Source organism: Ictidomys tridecemlineatus, chromosome 7, assembly GCF_052094955.1.
Source record: "Ictidomys tridecemlineatus isolate mIctTri1 chromosome 7, mIctTri1.hap1, whole genome shotgun sequence".
Classification (NCBI taxonomy): domain Eukaryota; kingdom Metazoa; phylum Chordata; class Mammalia; order Rodentia; family Sciuridae; genus Ictidomys; species Ictidomys tridecemlineatus.
Window position 1 is genome coordinate 131118131 of NC_135483.1, and position 24140 is coordinate 131142270.

Here is a 24140-nt window from a genome sequence, read left to right on the forward strand (position 1 = left end):
CATGTTTATAGCAGAACAATTCACAATAGCTAAACTATAGAACCAGACTGTATGTACATCACTAGATGATGGATAATGAAAATGTATATGTGTGCAATGGAGTTTTACTCAGCCATAAAGAAGAATAAAAAAAACTGTGTCATTTGCAGGAAAACAGATGGAACTTTGGACCATTATGTTAAGTGAAATAAACCAAACTCAGAAAATCAAGGATAGCATGTTTTCTCTCATTGTGGAAGCTAAAGAGGAAAAAGGAAAAGAAAGTTTAGGGTAGTAGGGGTCTCATGAAAATTGAAATGAGATCACTAGAATAGATGAAATGGTCCAGGAGGGAAGAGGGAAGGGTAAAGGAAAATATTGAAGAATGATATTCGCCAAATCACATTGTTAAACTGTGTGCATGACAGTGAATTCCACCATAAGATATGACTATAATGAACCAATAAAAAAAATGTGGAAAAAAAATCGGAATTCTACATTAAATGTAATAAAACATAAAGCCTTTTCCTTAAAAAAAAAAAAAAAAGAACAAATGCACATGGAATCAGCCTAGCCTACCTAACTGGATTTTTATGAAGATTAGAGATTAGAAGATGTGATGTATAAAGTAGATGTTGAGGGATTATTAAATGTTCACTTCCCTACTCCTTCTTTTTCTATCTCAACACCATCTACACTGTAAAAAAATCCACCAATCAAAGACTGGTGGTGATTTTGGTTAGCTTTGTCTGTAGATTCTTGACTGTTTTTCCCAAAGCCTTTTTTTTTTTTAATACTTGTTAAAAATACTCCTAAGTTGTATTTCTGTATTTTCATCATTTAGACTGACAGAGGGTCCTGTAGGTCTCCCAGGATACTGTTTGAATCACAGTTGATCACTGTTGCTAGAGTTAGATACTTGGGCAGTTGTGAATTGATTTTAGCACATCCAGTATCATTGTTTTTTAATATAGCTATGTCTTAAGAGACTGAATATGGTAAAAAAATAAATTCTGGTTAGTAGATTGCATGTCACTATATAAGAGCATGAGCAAGCAAAACAGTAAAGAATAAAATATACACTGTTAATTTGGAGATGTGCCTGAACACAATTATTTGAAACGATAAAAGCTGAACCAGGAAATAAAATTCAGATTAATGTCGTTGAAGAAACACATGCATTTTTACGGCTTTTTAAACTTTTGAAATACAAAGAACCACCAGGTATTACATCTGACTTAATAAGTTATAAATAGGTAATTAAAACTTAGATTATGATGAGATCAGACCTTATCTCTAAGTCTTCTCAAGGCTATCAAAAAGATTGAATTTCTGAGGCTCTGTATCATGCTTTAAAAATGTGTCATCCATTCCATTAAATTTCACTTCTAAGCCAGAAATGGTGGCATGTAATCTCAGCAAGTTAGTGAGGCCCTGTCTTGAAAACTACCAAAAAACTTTCCTCGACTTGTGGTTGAGAAAAATGTTTTAATTTAAGATAAAATACCCTTTTTAGAAGATGATAAGAATATTGTGTATAGGATGTATCAATAATTTTAAATATTTTATTTATTAGATGAAAAATATTAAGTTATCCTTTTTTAAATCATTTATGTAGGCCTTAATTCATGGACTAAACAGACATTATTACTCCATCACTATTAACTATCGGAAAAATGAACTGGAACAGAAGGTAAGTTTAAATTTTTGTATTAGAAGAGCAAATCATCTTTCACACCATTTAGACTATTAATTCGTATATGGTTTAAATTTGATTTCTTTACCTGTTCTGTTTCCAAACATTTATTTAGACTCCTGATGAATTACAACATAAAATAAAGAAATATTTTATTGAAAGACTTTTTTCCTTAATTGGTAGGTGCTGAAGTGAGAGAGGAAGTGGAAAATGAAAGTGTTCAGTTTTGTTTCATGATAAATTAAAAAGTATTTCCATTATTTTTGTGGGGGTTTTGATTAATTTATCATCTCAGATAAAGTTGACTTTTATAATTCTCTTACTAAAAATGTAGCTTTTCAAATTTGCTAAGAATAAATTGTCATTGTAGATTTTAAGTATTTTTTTAAATTGTAGATGGACACAATATCTTGATCTATTTATTTTTATATGGTGCTGAGGATTGAACCGAACCCAGTGCTTCATGCATGCGAGACAAGTGCTTTACCACAGAGCTATAATCCCAGCCCTTGAATATGTTAATGGTAAATTAAGGAGAGTAAAGAAACAGCTTAAGGTTTTCAAATATTTCAAACTAGATTCTTGTCCCTTTTAATATAGTTTTCAAATGTGATTACTTTTGAAAAATGTCAAACATCTTGGTGGTTTAAATTTTTTGTTTATATCTGCTATTAGAATTATTTCTAGTATAATTTTTCTCATTATTATCAAAATTTAATTCTGCTTGGTTTTTTTTTTTGAAATTATAATCTGAACCACTTTCCCCCCTTTACTATTAGTCTTGTACTAAATTAGTTTCTTATATTTCTCTCTGGGAAGGACAAAAAAATGTTTTTTTAAGAACACTGAATTTCCTATGGATAACTAGTTTTGGGAACTATAGCCATTCTGAAGTACACACATGATAAGAATTCAGTAACAAACAAGACCATTAGTACTTGAAACTGTTTCTCACAAAGGTGTTTACTGGAGTTGGGGGGCATCTGGTTTATGGGCAGTGGGAAGGGGAGTTAATTGTGCTGTCCACACATCTATCCCCTCTTTCAGTATCATTTCCATCTTTAATCTCATTTCTAAATTGAAGGTAAAGAATATGCTATATTATATTTTTTTGGAAAAAATTCCATTTTGTGTTTTTTTTGGGGGGGAGGTTGCTTTTTTATATTTAAGTTTGGTAAACCAAGGCCCAAAGCCACCTATACACTCACCTAAAGGGCCTAGATGTTTGAGCATAATAATGAAGGGAGCAAGAGACCAGTTCCCCTTTGACAGGAGGGAGCCCTATAAAGCTGCTTGCATTTGTCCCAAAGTTATCTCCTGCTGTGATAGATTTACTTGATTGCTTGAAGTACACTTTCAAAACTTATTTTCAATTTAATGGAATAATTACAGGTTGTGAAAAAGGATTCCACTCAGATTCAAAGTGAAAAATTCACCTAGATACATAAATATTTTATCAATAGAATATCTATCATGCATCTATTTGGTAATATCCAGTTAATCTCTCTCTCTCTCTCTCTCTCTCTCTCTCTCTCTCTCTCTCTCTCTCTCTCTCTCATACACACACACTCTCTCTCTCTCTCTCTCTCTCTCTCTCTCTCTCAGATAAATTAATTACTGCCATATTTATACTCTTAATAACTCAGATCAGCTCTTCTTATGGTAGTAAAAGCCTGCCTTTATTCTTATTCATCCAACCTGTATACTTAACCCCAAGCCTTACCTGGCTGTCCCATTGTAATCTTTATGCAGTCATTGCCAAGATGTCCTTTTGCTCCATTGAAACTTTCTTTGTTTGCTTTTGTAGGGGTAGCAAATCCAATTCTCAACATTAATTATGGTTAACTTTATAGCATACATAGTTGTAACTATAAAAAAATTTCCTAAGTATTAAATAAATGAAAGTAAAGAACCCAGAAAGTAAATAACTCCTGGTGGATGAAAATTAGTGTTAAATACTAGAATAAACAGTATTTATGTTAATAATTATGCAAAAACAAATGAAAATATTTTGTTTTGGGGAAAAAATTTACTTAAGTATCTATTTTCTAGAACAGTATCAGTGGAGAACATGGGAAGTAATCAAAGACATTGAAGTTACCTGTGTGGGATTTACTACATTCTTCTATTAACCCTGGGACCATAAGAAGGGAACGAGGGAGGTTTCTGTCTTGAAAAACTTCATAGGTGATTTTGTCATACATTTTACTTTCCAGAGTAAGATAAATTATCACAGATAGCTGGAGACCTCTAAACAAGTTAATGTGATTTTCCTAAATTGAGCCTGTACATTTTCAAAAGTATGTCTTTGGATCTTTTGGGAAACTGGGGGTTGTAATCAGGGGCACTCTACCACTGAGTTACATCCCAGCCGCTCAGGAGACTGAGGCAGAAGGATCACAAGTTCAAAGCCAGCCTCAGCAAATGAATGAGGCTTTCGGCAACTTAGTAAGACCCTATCTCAAAATTTTAAAAATCGGCTGGGGATGTGACTCAGTGATTAAGCAATCCTGGGTTCAATCCCTAGCACCAAAATGAAAGAGAAAGAAAGAACGAACATGAGTCCAGTTTGAGAAGCATTGAAATAAGGTGTTTAATTTCATGATCACTTAATATAGAGCCCAGCCCCAATTTGTTGATATGATTACAAACTAGACAAATCTGATTTACTTCCCAGCTTCATGACTTCCCAGCTTCAAGTTTTATGTTTTTAAATTATAGATAGAATGTTAGAATTTGAAGAAACCTTTGTGACAAGTATAAGCTTTTAATTCATAGATATAGATATGGGCTAAGCAACTTAGTGAGACCCTGTCTTGGGAAAAAAAGAAAGAAAGAAAGAAAGGGCTAGGGATGTAACTAAGAGGTAAAGCACCTCTTGGTTAAATCTCCAGTACACCCTGCCCCCGAAAAAAAAAAAAAAAAAAGACTGACAGTCAGTAAGTGGGGCATTTTATTTCCTTACCTTGGCATTTGAAACCCAACTACATGAAAAATTAGCAATTCTGTGTATGAAATAAAAATTTAATTTGTCCACTCAAACAAGATACCAATTGTTTGCTATTATTTGATATTGTTTTAGAATCTAGACCCTGATGATCTTTTTAAAAATATATTTATTTATTTATAGTTTTAGGTGGACACAACATCTTTATTTTATTTTTATGTGGTGCTGAGGATCGAACCCAGTGCCTCATGCATGCTAGGCGAGCATTCTACCACTGAGCCACAAACCCAGCCCCCCCCCCCCCATGATCTTGAAAATAACAAGGCAGAGTCCCTGCCCTTTTGATTTCCCTTTAGTGGGAGAGAAATGCAGTAAACAAGTAAACAATAATTTCAGGTGTTCTCGTTACAGTATAGCAGATTTTAGAAAGAAAGTTTTTTGTTTAAGACAGCATGGGATGGCTTGGTTAGATAATATGGTTAAGGAATCATCTGTCTTTAAGGAAGCCCAGCAAAGATGAGAATCACCTTCTAGGTAGGACAGCAAAAGCTAGGGGTTGGAGTACTCTTTAAATTATTAGTATAAATTTAAGAGAATTCTAATAGGAATTTATTTGAATTCATTAATTCAAAAAGATTTTGTGAATTTTCTCAAGTCAAGTGAAGGGGGAATATCCTTCAGGCAAGAAAATAATTACTTTTTCTTTATATTTTTTAGATGCTGCTAAATTTGCATAAGAAGAGTTGGATGGAAGGTTTGACACTTCAGGACTACAGTGAACATTGTAAACACAATGAATCGGTGGTAAAAGAGATGTTGGAATTAGCCAAGAATTACAATAAGGTAAAAGTTACTTCTAACATTAGTGTTTTTTTTTTTTAATTTTTGAAATATATATGATTAGATACCAAGCAACCATATAAATATAAATAGTTTAAATACAGAGGCCTGTTCTCTAGATCAAAGAGTAAATATTTGACTTTCAGGTCATTCAGTCTTTCCTAATACCCACTACTATTGTGCAAAAGCAGCCATATATAATATGTAAACAAGTGAATGTGGTTGTGATCATTAAAATAGGCAGCTGGCCAGCTTTGGCCCATGGGTTCTCTAGTTTGCCAGTCCCTGTTATAGAACATGTAATATAGTTGCACATTTGAAATGTCTTCATTATTCAGGGACAGAGGGTAAGGGAATGTAGAACAGAAACAACAGCTTACTACTTGCTGCATATAATTTGTTTTATGAATTTTTCTACTTTCCATTTGGTTTAAAAAATCCAATTAATATTTATTGAAAACATACTATGTGCCAGGTACCAGGGATATGGTAAAAATTAAGCCATACAAAATCTCTGCTATTCAAGGAACTTACTTTTTTTCATGTCTTTTGGAATCTAAATTCAACCCAAAATATATTTTCCAACTTTTTAGACCATACATAAAAAATAGTTTCCATTTTGACCCAGTAAATGTTTATGAATATATAACTTATAATGTTTTATGAATCAGTATTTACCTTTATTACATGATACATTTTTTGTTCTTTCTCATCAGACTCTATTTTATTCTGTTGTAATTGTATACATACATATCATACATTCATATATTCAGATTCAAACTCACTAATGGATTGAAAGCCTGCATTTTAAAAAATCCCTTATACATTATGCAGTGTTATGTTTGCAAATATTTATTGACTATCTCTTGTACAAGTTGAAGTGGAAAACTGAGAGCCTTGCTTCATTTATAGGAAAATAGAGACAGTAAGAAAAGTTTATAAGTAACCAGAGCACTAGGCAAAAATCTGTTCCATAACACCTTATAGTATTCAAATGTCCATAGACCAGCTGGATCATCATCTTATAGGATCTTGTTAGAAATATAGATTCTCAGACATACTGATTTAGAATTTATATTTTAACAAAGGTATCCAAGAGATTTATATGTTCTGGAAGTTAGACATTGTACAAATTGCCATAGAGAAACACCTGAGTTAGGCATGCTGGCACACACTTATAATTCCAGCGGCTAAAGAGGCTAAGGTAGGAGGATCCCACATTCAAAGCCAGCCTCAGCAATTTAGCGAGACCCTTTCTCTAAATAAGATACAAAAAAAAAAAAAAAAAAGGGCTGGGGATGTGACTCAGTAGTAAAGTGCCCCTTGGGTTCAATCCCAGTGGGACTGGGGATGGGGGTTGGACAGAGAGAAGCACATGAGAAGTTCTATAGGAGTTCAGAGGCTCTGATTTTCTGCTGTGATACTGTCCCAGGTTTCTCTCTTAGAAAACAACATTTGAACAAGGCTTTAAAGGATGAGTAAGTTTGGAAACATGTAGGAATGTACCCATAGGCAATGTAAATATGGGCAATGCCTAGTAGATAAAAAGGTCATAGGGCATATCCCACAATTCTAATACTAGATATGTATCCAAAGGAAATGAAATCAAATGTCAAAGAGATATATATATTTCAGTGCTCATTGGAGCAGTATTCACAATAGCCAAAATATGACATCAAAAACATAAATGTGTATCAACAGATAAGTAGAAAAAATGAAGCACATACATAATACAATACTATTCAGCCTTTAAAAAGAAGGAAATCCCGTCATTTGCAACAGCACATTGAACCTGGAGAACATTATGGTAAATTAAATAAGCCAGGTACAGGCAGACAAATACCACATGATTTCACTTACATGTGAAGTCTAAAAAATTGGAACTCATAAGTAGAGCATACAGTCGTGATTAACTAGGATTAACTAGGATGGAGAAATGTTAGGGTTAAAAAAGGTACATGAAGTATATATGAAACGGTGTGCTTGGTTGGAGTATATAGTACATGAGGGTGAATAGTAGAGTTAAGTTTTTTATAGTTCTTAAAATCTAATAATAGTTCTGGGAATATCAGGATACAAATTACTTTTGATCAGAGGCATGATATGCCCAGAACCTGACTTTAGAAATATAAGTTTACAACAGTGTAGAAGGAATCCTTTAAGAGAAGATTTGAATGGGAAATTCTATTTAAGAGGAGTTTACTATTCACTATTACCAAACAAAAGGCACTGTCTGGGTTAACTTAGTGGCAGTAGGAATGAAGGCATTAATAGGCAGATAAACAAAACATGGTACTGGTTGGATAAGTCAGGTGAAAGAAGAGGGAGGAATCAAAGATGAACTCAAGATTTCCTGTCTAAATGACTAGAAGTATGTTGGTACCATTAATATTTTCAATTTAGATAGGAGTGAGGAAGGAGATAGTTAATTTTTAAATAAACGGTCAGAAACGTGGGGCTAAAATCTAATAGTAAAGGCTGTAACTCAAGATTTCAGGGTCATAGTTTAAAATGACATTGGATATTAGACCAAAATAAAATTTCCCTTTTAAATTAAACACTTCTTACCTCCAACCCAAACCAAACTATTATCCAGAAGACAAATGTGTAAGATTTACAGAAATGTAGCAATAAGTCTTTCAAGGTAATTCAGTTTTGAAATAAATCTAATAGGTTCTTACAAACTAAATTTTGGCAGAATTAGGTTTGGCTTTGAAGAACATACCCTTATTATAGATATAGTATTTCAACTGGAAATATTCACTTAGTGCTAGATTGTAGGTAAGTTATTTTATATCTTTCTAGTATTTTTCATGATGTGAAGACTAGATAGAGAGAAATAGTTTATTTTTTAAAATAGTTAACCTTTTATAAATAGAATGTTACAATTTATTATTCAGCAGACTGTAGGAATGATTTTTATTACATTACACATTTAAGTAAATTTGTATTGGTACCACTGCCAGGAAGTAACCTATTTATGGTTACTGCTGCCCGTCCACAGAAGTTTTTCCTATTTTACAGTTTTAAAAAATCTCTGTAGTACTCAAAAACTTGTAAGGTTTGGTTAAAAAATGAAAACAATGTGTAAGCTGTGATATGAAAGAGTCCAAATTTGGGAATGTAGTTCCCTCTTTGATTGAAAGAAATATAGTGGATTTTTTTAGTAACACTTAAAATATAAAATGAAAGGCCCATGCTACCAGTTCTTCATAGTATTCTTTTTTAATTGGCTGGTGTTTTAAACTAAGGTAATTACTGTTAGATGCCAGTTAGGTCCTAAAGTGAAAGGTTAGAAAATAATTAAATTCCTATGTTCCAAGTTTTCAATTTGAAGTCTAAATTCACCACACAGAAATTCTACTGGATTACTACTAATTTGATGTTTCTCATTATTGAACTACAACACCCACAGCTCTGTTATTCCAAACCTCCTAATTTATTCATGCCAAGATGCATCTGCTATTTTTTAAAATTTTGATAATATTTGATTACATTATTTGTAAATGAATGTGCAGGTGAAAAATGAATTGCAAAAGAGGCCATTTTTGAAGTGAATAGCATTGAAGCAAAACTTGCCTTTTCCCCAAGCATATAGTTCCATAAATTCTGAGATTTAACAGGTTTTTAGATGGATATATTGACCTACTTAGTAACTTGAAAGAAATTTTTCAATTTCATATAAAAAATTATATTTTTATATGATTACGTATAAAACGTAAATATGATTACAATTCATTTACTGTAGTAGTCAGGAAAATCTTGTTTTGTGTTAGTGTAATAAGATAAGAAAAACAAAAGAAGATATGAATGTTGGGGGAAATAGGTCAGATCATCATTTTTTGAATATGATATATTTGTAATCACACATAGAAATCCAAGAGAATAAGCTAGAGAACTTTGGAGAACTATTATAATTAAGAATAAATGTAGGTAGTAAAAATATTAATCAGTTGGGCAAATGAGTTAGAAAACTCACTGAAGAAAGACAGATGGCATTGATAACCTTATTAAGTAGTCAAAGAAAAAGTTAAAGTAGAAATACCTTTTAATTTAAATTAAAAAATATTTTATAAAAATGTACTATTACTGGGTAAGTAGATAATAACATCTTTTAGAGACTATCTTTTTAACTATTGAAATCAATATGCTCTCTTTGACAGGTTTAGTATGAAAAATAAAATTGTATAACAACATAAAAAGAAATCCCTACTCTATTTCCTTTTTCCCCTTTTTTCAACGTGATCTCTATATAGGTCAGTATGTTGTGTTGGTAACAGTATCACCTCTAAGGTGGGAGACAGAGAATTCTATACTTAATGTAACTCCTGAATTTTTATGCTTTTGCCTTCAGCAAGTGTTATATCTAGGGTTGTGTTAGCTCAAAATGTCAATGCCTTAAATAAAATATAAAGGGATATCTCTTGTACTTCATGGGCAATATAAAACGTTAAATTCATGCAAGATCCAGGTTCCTTCTTTCTGCTCCATTTGCCATGGATTAGCTTCCATCCTTAGGTCATCTCTTGCTTCATGGCTAGAGCTTTAGCTATCCCATCTAATTTTACATTACTGGCCCTGGGAGAATAGTTCATTGGTAGTGCACTTTCCTACCATGCATGAGGCTGTGGGTTCAATCCCTAGCAGTGCTCCCACTCCTCCCAAAACATTCCTCTAAGTTTGACACAGCTGGAAGAGAAGGAAAGGCAAAATAGGGGTAAATTAGTTCCCTTTCAGGATTCTTCCCATAAATTTCGTCCCAGAAATTTTGATTATCTTTCACTGGCAGACTTTAGTCAAATGGACACTTCTAACAGCAAGAAAGTCTATGTAATGTGGTCTTTTAGCTGGAAGCAAAATTCTTTTGTAAAGTCAGGGTTATGTTACAAAAGAAGAAGATGGTTATTGGATAGGTTTTGCCCTAGAAATTTTTCTCAAAAAGCTGAATCATAATTTCTGTTAAACACACACACACACACACACACACACACACACACACACACACACACAAAGTATGTACATATACATGTGATCTTTATTTCACATTACTATATGTCATTATATTTTAAAATTGAATCCCTATATGATTTGCTTTTTTTGTTTTGGCTTGCAGTGCTAAGGATCAAATCTAGGGCTTCGGGGTGCTTCTGCCACCTTTAAATTAAACCAGATCTTTATTGGTTTCAGCCCTCAGTTGATTTTTTTTTTAGAAGTTTTTAGTAGTGCATCATAGCTATACATAATATTGGGGTTCATTTTGACAAAATCATATATTCATGGAATATAATTTGCTCCTTTTCAGACCTCAGTGCTTCCTTTTTTCTTCCCCTCTTCTCTCCCCCTGTTCCCTTTCCTCTACTCTACTGGTCTTCTTTCTACTTTTTTTTTGGGGGGGGGTTGTTTTTAAATGGTGCTTTATAGATATACGTTCGCTGTGGTATATTCTTATATGTATATAGCATGATTTTGTCCATTTCAGTGCTCTTTCTCTGTTCCACAGCCTCTCTGAACCTTATTTTCTTATCTCAAAAACAAGGTTGTTGGGGGCTATAGCTGTAGCTCAGTGGCAAAGTGCTGCCTAGCATGTGTGAGGCCTGGATTCGATCCTTAGCACCACATAAAAAACTAAACAAATAAAGGCATGCTGTCTACCTACAACTATAAAAAATTAAAAGGGGCTGGCATTATGGATCAGTGGTAGAGCGCTCGCCTCACACATGCCAGGCCCTGGTTTTGATCCTCAGCACCACATAAAAATAAATAAAATAAGAGTATTGTGTCCAACTACAACTAAAAATTTTTTTAAAAAAGGTTGTTTTAAGAATTGGAAATAGTATGTGTGAAGCATCTGGCACATGATGGCTACAACCAGTTCTGTTGTTATTAATAGCATTCTTGACTCCTCCCTCTTTCCCCTACATCTGTCCAATCAGTAAGCCATTCTACTTACCAGATTAATCCATGAGCTAAACTGCTTCTTTACAATCAACATCACTGATCCTGAGGAAATGCAAATCAAAACCACAGTGATATATCACTTCATACCGCCTGGCATGGCTATAATTGAAATAATGGAAAATAACAAGTGTTGCTGAGGATGTGGAGGAACCCACATTCCTGGTAGAAGTATAAAATAGTGCAGCCACTAGGAAAAACAGATTGGTGGTTCCTCAAAGAGTTAAACAGAGTTACCCAGCAGTTCTACTCCTGAACATATGCACAAAAGAAGTGAAAATAGGTATTCATACAAAAATTTGTATATGAATATTTACAGCAGTATTCATAATAGCCAAAAGATAGAGACATCCTAATGTCTATGAATAGATGAATGGATAAACAAATCATGACATAAATACACACATGTGCACACGCACATATAATATAATTTTACTCAGCTATTAATAGAAATAAACTATACATACATGCTACACATGGATGGATCTCTAATACATGGGCAGCAAAAATGAAAGAAGCCAGAAATAAAAGGTCTCCTTATATGATCCATTTATGTGATGTATCCAAATCCATAGAGACAGAAAACAGATTACTCATTGCCAGGGTGTTAGGCAAGGGAAGAGTAGGAAGTAACAGACTAAGTAGCTTTGCACTGGGATAGTGAAATGTTAGGGAATAGAGGCGATAATTATACATTACAAAGGTACTAAATGTTTTTGAATGTTTGCATTCTAAAATGGTTAAATTTTATGTTAAGTAAAATTTACCTTAATTTTTAAAACATAAATTGGTTCATGCCACTGCCTTGCTTTTAAAAAGATTTGATGACTGACTTCTGTTTGCCCTAGAATGAAGTCTAAACCTCTGTCACTTTATCTCCTAACCACTGTTATATTGTTGCGCTACTGAATAATTTGCAGTTCTTTAAACTTAAAATGCTCTTTCTTGCTTCCTGGCCTAAAGCACTCCTTGTCACTGTAGTGCCTTCCCAACTTCTAATTTCCATTCAGGGCTCAGTTTAACACTCTTGCACCATTGAGACCTTCATATCAACAATTTGGAATGCTTATTTATATTCCAATATATCTCTGTTAAGCTAATTCTTATTTTTAAATTTTCTTGTTTTGACTTTAAGCCCTTTGAATTCAGCTGTCAAGTCTCATTTTGCTTCTGGCACACTGACAGATAAATGGTAGATGCTCAATACATATTTGAATGAATGAATGAAGGATGCAATACTTATTATTTTACCAAATTTTTAACTATTAAGAAACTAATCATCACTATTAACTAGTCATTAACTGATCTTAACATAAACATATAAATTTTAAGGAGCTGCTATGTGCTGTGCCCTCTAAAGGGCATCTCTTTTTCTTTAAAATCTTTTTTTGTACCAGCAGTTGAACCCAGGGACACTTAACCACTAAACTACATCCCCACCCCTTTTTATTTTTTGACACACAGTCTCACTAAGTTGTTTAGGGCCTCACTAAATTGTTGAGGCTGGCTTTGAACTTGTGGTTATCCTGAGTTGCTGGGATTACAGGTGTTACAACACCATACCCGGCCTCAGCTATTTTTCATCGTTGCATACTTGGTGCCTGTCGTTCTGTAAGGCTGAACTCTCCCATCATTGATCCTTTTCTGAAGTTGGCCTCCAATGTCCTTAGAATCACAGCCTTTCCCTGATGGAGTGGAATACTATTTCCACCTTGTTAAAAGAAGTAATTGATTCACTTTTTTAGTACATTGATTTTGCTTTTTTTTTTTTTTTCCGTTATTTTCCTTGCCTCCTTGCCTGTACTTCATACCTTTGAACTTAAGTCTCTTCCCTTTACTTCCGTGGCAGTACATTACCTGGTTTTCCTAACTCTTCCATTTTGCTGCCTTTGCTTTTCTATTTTTAAACTTTTCTTTTAAGAAAAATTGGCATAGCATGTGCAAGGTCCTGGGTTTGACTCCCATCACTACAGGGCAGGGGGATTGTTTTCATGATTTAGCCATATTAACTTTTGAAATTTCTTTTCCCTGTCATTTGGTACTTATTATCCTCTTCATCATCTCTGAGACTTTTTTTGGTACCAGGGATTAAAACCCAGGGGCACTTAACCACTGAGCTACATCCCTGCCCTTTTTTGTATTTTATTTAGAAATGGGGTCTCACTGAGTTGCTTAGGGCCTTACTAAGTTGCTGAGGCTGACTTAGAACTCTAAATCCTCCTACCTCAGCCTCCCAAGCTGTTGGGATTACAGGGATGTACCACCACACCTGGCTCTGAGACCTTTCCACTTGCATGTCCCAGGTGCTTCAAATGCTAATGTCTATTCTGCTTTCTACCTAGAATAGTTCCTCTACCAGTTTTATTGTCAGGGGTACTCTCATGTTCCTAGTCATTGTGTTTGCTTTAAAACTGGGACTTAACCTCTTTGTCTTCTCCTACAGCCACTCAGTCTCCAGGGTCTCTTTCTCTGTTACCAATAAGTATCATATGATGTTTTCTTCCTCCAGAGAATTCTGCATACTCTTACCCTGACATTTTTTCCCCTGGTGATCCACAAGGAAAAAGTTAGGTACATTTATCTCTGTGTTCCCACTCTTCTTTTTGGACACTCATACTACATTATAATTTGAGATTTAGAGGCAATCAAAGCCCAAACGTGAGCTCCTTGAGAGCAAAACAAATTTGAAAAATTCCTTTTATGATAGAAAATTGCTGGAATTAAGCCAGGCGCAGTGGCACATGCCTGCAGCTTCGGAGGCCGAGACAGGAGGCAAAGCCAGTCTCAGCAAAAGTGAGGCTTGCTAAGCAACTCAGTGAGAACCTGTCTCTAAATAAAATACAAAATATGATTGGGGATGTGACTCAATGGTCAAGTGCCCTTGAGTTCAATCCCTAGTACCTGCCCCCCAAAAAAAGAAATATTGTTGGAATTAGTATATGGTACCCCAAGGAGATAGTGCCTATTGTCTTTAAATATCAAATATTGACTAACTATATCATTCGGTTGTTTTCAGACTTCAGTAAGTTAATATTTGTAAAAAACATACTGATGGGTAGAAAAAAAACTTTGATGTAATTCATACTCAAACTTCTTGTACCTTCTCAGATAATTTTCAGATTGCTTCATATTTATTCATTTTGTTTTCCCAAGTGTGTTTTATAAAAAGCCATTTATTTAAATACATTGTCTACACCCATAACCCAGAGTGTTATTCTCAACTATAGAACAACAGTGTTGTTCTCAGTATAAAAAATAAATGTTACAATCATAAAAGAAGTAAAATATGTTGTCTTGAAATCCACTAGCAGTTATCCAGAGGTTGTTTACTGGTTAAAAAAATAATAATAAAATAAAGCATATTCCATTTAACAGTTTGTGTCCTATTTTACATTAAAATTGCCATATTGGCTATATTAGAAAGCATGCGCTTAAGTGGGATCATGGCATGTTACAGAATGAAAAAAAGCATGTCATTAGGGGGAAAAAGAATCTAACGGAATAATCAGAAAAGTATGTGGAATAAGATGGTATCAAAAGCAAGGGTTAAAGAATAGAAAACAAGTGGAATAATCCAAAGGTGTTGAAAAAACTGAAATTGCCGTAGTGGAAGGCCTTAAAAGAGTGACAGTAAACACCAAGGATCCAATCTACATTTGTTAAAAGGAAAATAAAATGGTGAAATTTGAGATATATATTTTTCATTTGAGAAACTTGGAATATTAACAGAAAAAAGAGAATGAGGTTAAGAGGTTTAGTAAAACCTATTTAAGATAGGGGGCACATCTGAGGAGATTATGATCATATAACAGACCAAATTCCAAGAATTTCTTAGAACTGTGCAGACCGTGCGTGATGGGATAGCCATCTGGGGGTCTTTGTTGATAAACTGTTAAAAACGTTTCTAGTGTGAATAGCCACAAACATTTTCAGTGCTTTTTTGTTGGTTGAGTAAACCGAAGAGCACGAATGCAAAAGCAAAATTTGAAGCCAAATCACAGAAGTTGCCATAAACACAGAAGTTCCCTAGTGAGGACACTGCCTGTGCCTGAATTTCATTTGTTTCTGCTGCTACCATTTCTTAATTTTTCCTGGTGACTAGCCAGATTAGAACTGTGAATGAAGGCAAACTGGTCTTGCCCAGATGGTAGATAAGATATAGGTGACTTAGGTAGATGGAGAGAATATTTAGGGGTTTGATGTAATGATCTGGTCTGTCTTAGAATGGAAGAGATGTGCTTACTCCTTTTGTCATGGGGGTTTGCAACCTTAGTATATGCCTAAATCTACAGCTGCTCCTCATTTCCCAGATGGCATCTATGGCTGAGAGTACTTTTTACCATCTGCACTTCTCAAAGAGTTTGTGAACTCTCTTTTAATTATTGGGAATGGAAAAAACTAATTGGTAAAGTGGTTAAATGATGTAAATGACTTCAAAATTTTGTTAGAGCTCTTTATGTTCTGTTTATCTTTTCAGATAAGATTAGTGCTTTAAATGCTTTTGGCCTTCATCTTTGTATATCTGCCACCTTTGATATTTATAATAATCCAAAATACTTCCTAATAACTATTTTGAATGTGGATTGGTAGTTTGAGCCAAATTCCAAAACTCTTACTTCCTTCCAGTGCTGTAGTAAGTAATGTTATTGGCATGTGCATAGGACAACTAACACTGAATGGGTATGTAGTACAAATTTATGTGAATTGTTTCATTCATCTAATATGCTTTTAAGTCAGTGAAGTCTAATGTCACAATTTGTAGAAGAAATTTAGAAAGAAAAACTCTTACGCATGTCAGTGTTTCTGTTTATGTGAAACATTGAAAAGTAGAAGCAATTTCCTAGTTCGGAAATACTTTTATAACTAGCTGAGAATAATAGAGTGACATCTGACTCTGAAAATGAACATATTCTCTGTCTAGGGAATTTTAGATTTGGAGTGTTATTAAATTTTGTTTTTTCTTCTTTCAGGTTTATGAGTCATAAATGTAATTTCTAATGATGTATCCTCTAGTAATAAGTAGATACAATACTTATTCACCATCTTTTCTATTTAGGCAGGTTCTATTGGGAAAAATTCTCCAGATAGTTTGTCCATTTATAAAATTAGACACTTGCCATCTTTGCTCATTTTCAAGTTCTCTGTTTACAAAACTATTAAGAAGGTGTGAAATGCAGCCAAACTTCCCAGTTTATGGGAGATGTCTGATGATTGCGTTTCCTACATGTTCATTGTTCACACATGAAGAAATTTGGCAGCTGTGAGATTATTAAGTTTAGAGTATCCAAATCTAACCCTCACTGGGATTCTGGTTTCCTGCTTTCTGCCACTACTATTTCACCCCTTATTGTAACCATCTTTATGGTAAATACTGAGGTAGTATTTCTTGAGGTTGGCAATCGTAAAGTTTTCTTTGTTTTGCAATAATCAGATGCTGTGAATAAATCATAGACCACAAGTTCTCCTGATGCATAGTGCTATCTTCAGGACTTCAGGACCCAAACTGTTAAAAAGGTTCCTTAAGCTTAGGATTCTTAATAAAGATTTTGTATTTTGTGCCATTATTGGGAGATGAATACTTATATAAATATTGTAAATGTTTTAATGATTTTAAAAATTATTATGCTAGGAAGCTTGTGATCATACATAAGAGTTTACAGCTAACTCTGAAAGTAGTATAAAGTGGTTGTTTACATGATTGAGGTAATTTTCCCCGCCAAGTGCTGAGGATCAAACTGAGGGCCTTGCACATGCTAGGCAAACACTCTATATCTTGAAGCCACATCCCCAGCCCCTAATTATTTTGATGTCAAAAACTTCAGGTTTCTTTATTGTTACTAAAGATTCTTCATGTGGAGTAGTGCAATTTTTTTCCCCAGAAGAGATTTAAAGGTGTGATGAGATTAACATGTGATTTATTAAGTAGTTCAAAAGTCAGTAGCTCCTTTGATCCTAAGTGCTATTAAATATAGACTCTATATATATATGCAGGCTGGATTGACAAGAATAAAGGAGATAAAGAAATGGGAACTTGAGAGAGAAATACTTGTAAAAGTAGGAAAAGATGATAGAGCATAATTAGTATCACAGTGCCGTAAAGCAGCTTTACTTCCACTTTCCTCTACCTCTCAAAGAATTTAATAATGGTCTCCATGCAGTTAATACTACCATTTAATGATCAAGTTTGATATTTACAATACCATTTACATATTTCCTAAGTCTGTTTTCAAATAATTGTTTGAAATCATTGTTTTCAAATAATAGCAGTAATAACTTTCATTACCCTGAAAGTTATTATGAAGATTAGTAAAATTATTTTTTTGTGCAATAAATTTTTTGAGTAAAAGGTTTTATGAATAAAAATTATGATCCCCATTATTTTGGTGATTATTTTTCAGAGGGAAATGTAAATGAAGAATTTGAAGCTCTGTCCTTTGTGTTTTATTCACAGGCTGTAGAAGAAGAAGATAAGATGACACCTGAACAGCTGGCAATAAAGAATGTTGGCAAGCAGGTGAGGTGTACTATAATCAGTTATACAGTCACATAATAACCTGCTCTTACTGAGTTAAAACTATTTTAGGGCCTATGTAATTTTTTTTCCCCCTGTCTGTTCATTCTACATTTTCTTCTCTCATGTGAATATGATACTAATTTTAAAGGTCACTGAATTTATTTGATGTTAAATTCTCTTTGCCATCTATAGAGAATAAGTCATAAATCTATACCTATGATATACTATCTTTAGTAAAAATTATTTACTAGAAATTAATTAGGGCATTTTTGTCCTGAATTAATTATGCAAATATTGTTTTTACTATAGATCATGTAAGATAATAGAATGGTAGGGTTATTTTATATTTAACAGTTTTTAATGAATTATTTTATCAATATATAGGTAATGTATCTGAGAAATGTTAGAACTATATTGGTTATAATGCATGAAAAGAAATGGTTTTAAGTATTTGTTCTTTGACTTTTCTAAGATGAACGATATGTTTTAGTTGCTATTATCTAAGGGTGGGGGGAAAACACCAACCAATTAAAGGAATCTACAGATTAATTAGACTGTTTTTAAAAGAATGTTGATTACATTTTTTCCCCATTTCATGGAACATGGTTATCATATTGCTGATGTTGGCAGAATCATGATATTTCAGATGCAAGACACTAAGCTGTCTTTGCTTTCAGCCATCCTACCATATGCTCTGATCCCATCACATCTCACAAGCTATGTAGGTTTGGGCCAGGACCATTCTTGGATGGGAAATCTCTAAGAATCACCCAGCTGCCACAAGAAGTAATGTAGATAACTGATAAATGAGTTACCAATTCACTATAAAACCAATTACTCCTAACAGAATGGAAGGGGCAAAGGTTTGACTTTATCATATATAATAAATCAGGAAATAAAATCTTAGTACATTCTGAATATTATAATTTAAAAACAAATAGCCCCCCCATGAAATATAATTAATCTTATTTTCTCGCCTTATGTGATATCAGCCTTGTCTTTTTCTACTATCTTAACCTAATATATAATATTAGATCACCAGTTTGGAGCCTTTACCCTTCATGGAATTCACTATTTGAATAAATTACTCTCTGAGGTTATAGTTTCATGATGTAGACTTTTTTATTTAATAGTTCACATAAAATAAAAGAACTAAAAAGTGAAACTGAAAAAATATAATTGACAAAGTTTAATAGTCATCAGAATCATTTATTTAAATGTACTAAGTATCATTGGTTTGGTCTGTTTTATGTCAAAAGGAAACTGTCTATAGTGGAATCAAACCAATATCTTTTCTCTCTTACCAGTCACTCTCAGTATCTTTCACCTAAAATGAATCAAGACCCATTTCTAATAATAACATTGTGGTGCAGTGACTTGAAATTGTTTATGGCGCATTGTAACTCTGGGTTGTTTAAAGAAATCAGTGTGTTGAAATTATAGATAGAAAAGCATAGCCAAAAAATAATTCCAATGATGAGCATTTATTTAAAATTAAGAACCTTGGGATTTTTAACAATACCCATAAAAAATAATGCTTTAATACTTTTTAAAAATTGTGTACAAAATGTACTCTTTATTTCAAAGCTTTCAAATTTAGCTGAAATACTCCATTCACTATCAAACATTAATATAGATGAAATTCTTCCTTTATTACAATGCAATTTTAAGCCTCATTTTTTTAATGTTTATTTTTTTAGTTGTAGCTGGACACAATACCATTATTTTATTTATTTTTATGTGGTGCTGAGGATCAAACTCAGGGCCTCACACAAGCTAGGTGAGTGCTCTACCACTGAGCCCTTAAGCCTCATTTTTAACTAGGTCTATTTCAAAAAATAGATCTGATTAAGTTTTAGTTAAAAGGATTACACCTCTGTCATTTTCTAGTGTATTTTCCCAAAATATCTGCATGAAACAAAATTTTAGAATCAATCCATATTGTTTTTAAAATTTTCAGATTCGGTGACTTTTGATCCAGGAATATTTTGTGAATCATTTAAAGTTCAGCTCTTGAGGTATTAAAATTATGCAGAATTCTTATTTTTACTAACGTGGAGAAATGTGGTGTGCATTTACATTGAACTTTTACCTATTGATATGTCTATTTTAAATAAAGCACTCCCTCAAACTCTAGGGATGACAAAATAATGTGACCTGAGCTGGGGCTCTACCTCTAGAGCGCTTGCATAAAGCCCTGGGTTCAATCCCTAGCTCCACAAAAACAAAAAATATGACCAGCGGAGAATATACACACATACTCTGACATATTCACACACATAAAAGGCATTCTTTTTTAAATCAGATGATAATAGGCTTTATAATTCCTTTGTAAAATCTCTATAGTTACAGCACTGATTTTGTAAATTAATTTTTCATTGTGCAGTCTGTTATTTTATTAATTACTTACCTTTTTAACAGATTTTAAAACCTTAAGAATGTAACAATATATTAAGGAAATTTAGGTTACTAATTTCATCAGCTATTAAAAAAAAAAAGTGATTCATCGTTTTTTCTTTTTCTTTTCTTATTTATTCCTTCCCTTTTAGGATCCCAAACGTCATTTGGAAGAACATGTGGATGTACTTATGACTTCAAATATTGTCCAGTGTTTAGCAGCTATGTTGGATACTGTCGTATTTAAATAAAGCAACACAAAAAGCTACTATAGTGATACTTTCAGTGTATCTTCCTCTGCTGTTCCTAATGCTCAAAATCAAGGGACCACTGAAGGTGTATTTGGTTAAATGTAAGACATCTGGCATCATTTGCAGCACTGTAACACTTCTAGTCTCAGTTGTGCAATTACTTCTGTTTTCTTTAGTCAGGGTCTTTGCAGATTCCAAAGTTGAACAAGAATACATCAAAGTGGACAAATTTTGTTAATTCCCATTTAATATTTGAAGAAATCAGTAGCACAAATATATTTTGATTGTTGCTTACAAAATAAAACACATTTACAATCCATGTCTCCTGAGGTCTTTTTGGCATTGGGTAGAATTGACAGAATAACATTTGACAGTGCTTCGGAAATCTTACGAAGAGATGTTTCCCTTTGCATTTTAAGATCTTGTAAAATATCAGTGTGATAACAGAACTTCACAGATGCAAAATGACTGCCATTAATGAGTGGCTACCTCATGAGTGAGTATCCCCACCCCCAAAAATGTGACATTTTATTAAAAGCATATACTTTCAGGATTTCAGAGGAGTACATTTAAGAAGAAAAGGGCAATTTTAATTTAGAATTGTTCATATTTTAAAAGAGTACATTCCACCAATAATTTTGAAATTTCTAGGATCTGGATGCTGGAAACTCTTCTAGATTTTCATCTAAGATAGCCACAGAAGTATACAATGTCGTCTTCAAAGCAAAATGAAAAAAGTAGCCATGATGTGAGTTTAAAAAACATAAGTTTATGAGCAATATTTTTTCCTCTCATCTTTCCCAAACTAACTTAGAAATACTCAAGTTTTCTGATGGAGAAAAACATTTTGACCATTGACGGTTTTCAGAAATGAAGTCAACCCTTAGCCTTCCAACCTGATATGCCTCTGTTAAGATTCATGGTACAACACCATACTGGCTACCCCAAGCATATGGAAAGAGAGAGAGACACCATGGTTAACTCCAGTCTGCACCCTTCCTTGTGAGAGTATTTCCAAGACTTAGCAAGATTTATTTGGGGTCTTAAGATTTAGACTTTACCTACTTTAGGAATTATAAATATTGTGGTAGACCATTTATTGTCCTAGTTGAACAATTCTAGGCTTTTATTGGTTGTCTGATGAAGTTAACAAAAACAAAGAAATGGCTTAGATTCTCAGTATGTTTCATAGTGTCATTTTTGGTTGAATTAAGAGGAATTCTAAGCACCTTTTGCTCATCCTGTAGTTTCTTCTTTTAGATAAAGATATATTTTTATGTGGGACATGTAATATATTAATTCAGGTTATTAGGATTATCTAACCATTTACAATTAAACTAAGGTAGAATTTTTCCTTTTGCTTAATCTCTGTAGGTTTTTTGGACATGACTTTTTTTTTCCACTTTATAATTAAGGTTCTTAACTTCAAAGATATTAAGAGCTAGTTAAGGTTTTTTGTAGAGTATGCCTTCAGAAGAAAGTTTTAGTATGTCAAGGACTGGTCTTGATATTCAGATTGGAAAGTATTCACCGGTTTAGTTTTTATTCACTTCAAGGTGTGTGTTTGTTTACATAGTGATTAAAACCCTCCTGAGAAGGTTTACATAGTGATTCTGTTTTTGCCCTTGTTTTATCACTTGATCTTCCTGGATTTTCCATAGCCACATAACACTTCTCTTGATTCATGTTGGAGACAGTTCCAATTTCAGAAACCCTCCTAGCAGAAAACCTGTGTTTTCTTTGTAGATGAGTCCAGTGGATCAAAAATCAGGATGTACTAAGGGGAGAAGCTCAGGGAATGCCTTTGTCTTGGAATGTGCAACTGTTTTATCAGTAGACTGATGCCCTAGGCCCAGTTAGGCACTGAAATGACTTTGTGTTTGTGTGCACATACTTGCCCACACATGGGTGCACGTGTACCTGATATGCTTATGTGAGCTCTTAACTACCCACTATGTAGAGTTAATGCAACTCTGAAAACAAACCTTCAGCCCAGATATAGCCCTACTTTCCTCAGACTAGTGTAGAGCACTGAAAATTCCAGCCTCACGATTCAAAATGTGACCTGCCTTGATTAATAGCATCTAGATATTATGGAAACATATTCCACCCCAAACCTACAATCAAGAATCCTGGGATGGTTCATATACACTGGTCTACAGAAGTATGGATCATAAGTAGTTGAGGAAAGTCTTAGTTTCCCTTCTTTAGTATATATTAATTCAAGACAAAGACTACACGTGATGAATCATTGAAAATCATTCTGATAATCCAAAGTGAGTCAGAGTGCAATTCATCCATTAATTCAATTTCTTAAAAATTCAGAAGATGCACTCCATGTCTTTTCTCTCCTTTTAACACCTTAACGTGTCACTTTTGCATTCTTTATTTAAAAAAAAAAAAAAGCCAGTTCAGGGTGCCAGGAATAGGAAAGCCTCAAAAGGAGCTGAGAGCGGGTGTCTCACTTTCTCCGTGTATACTTAAGGTTCGGTGTCCCATTGAGGACAGAGAAAGATACCCTATGAAGCACCAGAGGGAGAGGCACTCAGAGACAATGATTGGAAGAGGGGAGGAAATGTAGGTGACCAAAATGGGACAAGAGCCTTTCAGAGGAACAAATGGCGGTGGAAGGTCAAGAGTAGGAAAACAAGCGAGTCAAATGGTGTCATAGCTGTTCTCCCCCTCCCCCGCGCCCCAATGCCTCACTGGCTAAGACCCTGCCTGCTTGTGAAGCTTCATTGCCAGGAGCCGAGGTTTGCTTTCGAAGGGAAAAATGAATCTGGCTTTATTTTTTTCTCCCAGAAAATAGCCTCTGCTCGAATCTGAGACATCTGGTCATCAACCTGTACAGCCGAGGGCCGCCCGCGCCCAGCCTTGCTCTCGGCGCTCTGCTGGAGGCCGCAGCTGGTGCCTAGTGCAGCTAAAGCGCCCAGCCGGAGTTGGGAGGCGGCGCGATCTGGGCTCAGCGCTGACCACTCAGTCCGCTGCACTGCTTTAAATTACACCATAGCCGCAAAGCTGCGAATCTCATTAACCCCTCCCGCCCACGCCCAGGACCCACCCAATTTGCCCAGCGCCTCTGTCCCTGAGGGAACTGCTCCGACCCAGGGAGGCGGATGCGCCTGCTCGTAAACGGACTCCATCAGATGAGATGCCAAGACGCCTGTGGCACGGAAAGAGTGTGTGCCCCTGGGGTCTTCACCAGAGGTGGTCACCCGGCCCTCCCTCAAGTCTCCCAGGCGGAGCCAGTCCTCGAATCCGCCACCGCGATGGGCCGAGCTGAACTCTGGTCCTGCGCTCCTCCTTCTCATTCCCGCGCGGCTCTAAGGAGACGAGAAAGAAAGCCGCGGGAGGCCAGATTGGCTAGTGCCGGGCCACGGGAAGCAGCTTTGGACAGTTAAAACCTCTGCTGCTCTTGGCACTATGGTTCAGATTGATGGCTGGGCCCATCTGCAGAACAGGTACTGGGAGATCTTTTCTCCCAACACCTCGGAATTGCTTTGGGCCTCGTGCTATTTATTTGTGCCAAAATCCCTTCAAATTGGTTCTTTTTTCTATTCC

At 34.6% G+C, this 24140-nt stretch overlaps 1 protein-coding gene across 5 annotated transcripts in view; it reads left to right on the plus strand.

The window, feature by feature from the left end:
- Positions 1-20898, plus strand: part of Psmd14 (proteasome 26S subunit, non-ATPase 14) — a 107803-nt gene extending 86905 nt beyond the window's left edge. For all 5 annotated transcript variants that reach the window (XM_078017479.1, XM_021729868.3, XM_005315756.4 and 2 more), the window contains 4 exons: positions 1598-1672; positions 5340-5465; positions 17869-17931; positions 20481-20898. In XM_078017479.1, the coding sequence (XP_077873605.1) occupies positions 1598-1672; positions 5340-5465; positions 17869-17931; positions 20481-20579 (363 nt within the window). In that variant the 3' untranslated portion in view covers positions 20580-20898. The remainder of the gene's footprint in view (positions 1-1597; positions 1673-5339; positions 5466-17868; positions 17932-20480) is intronic.
- Positions 20899-24140: the final 3242 nt, after the last annotated feature.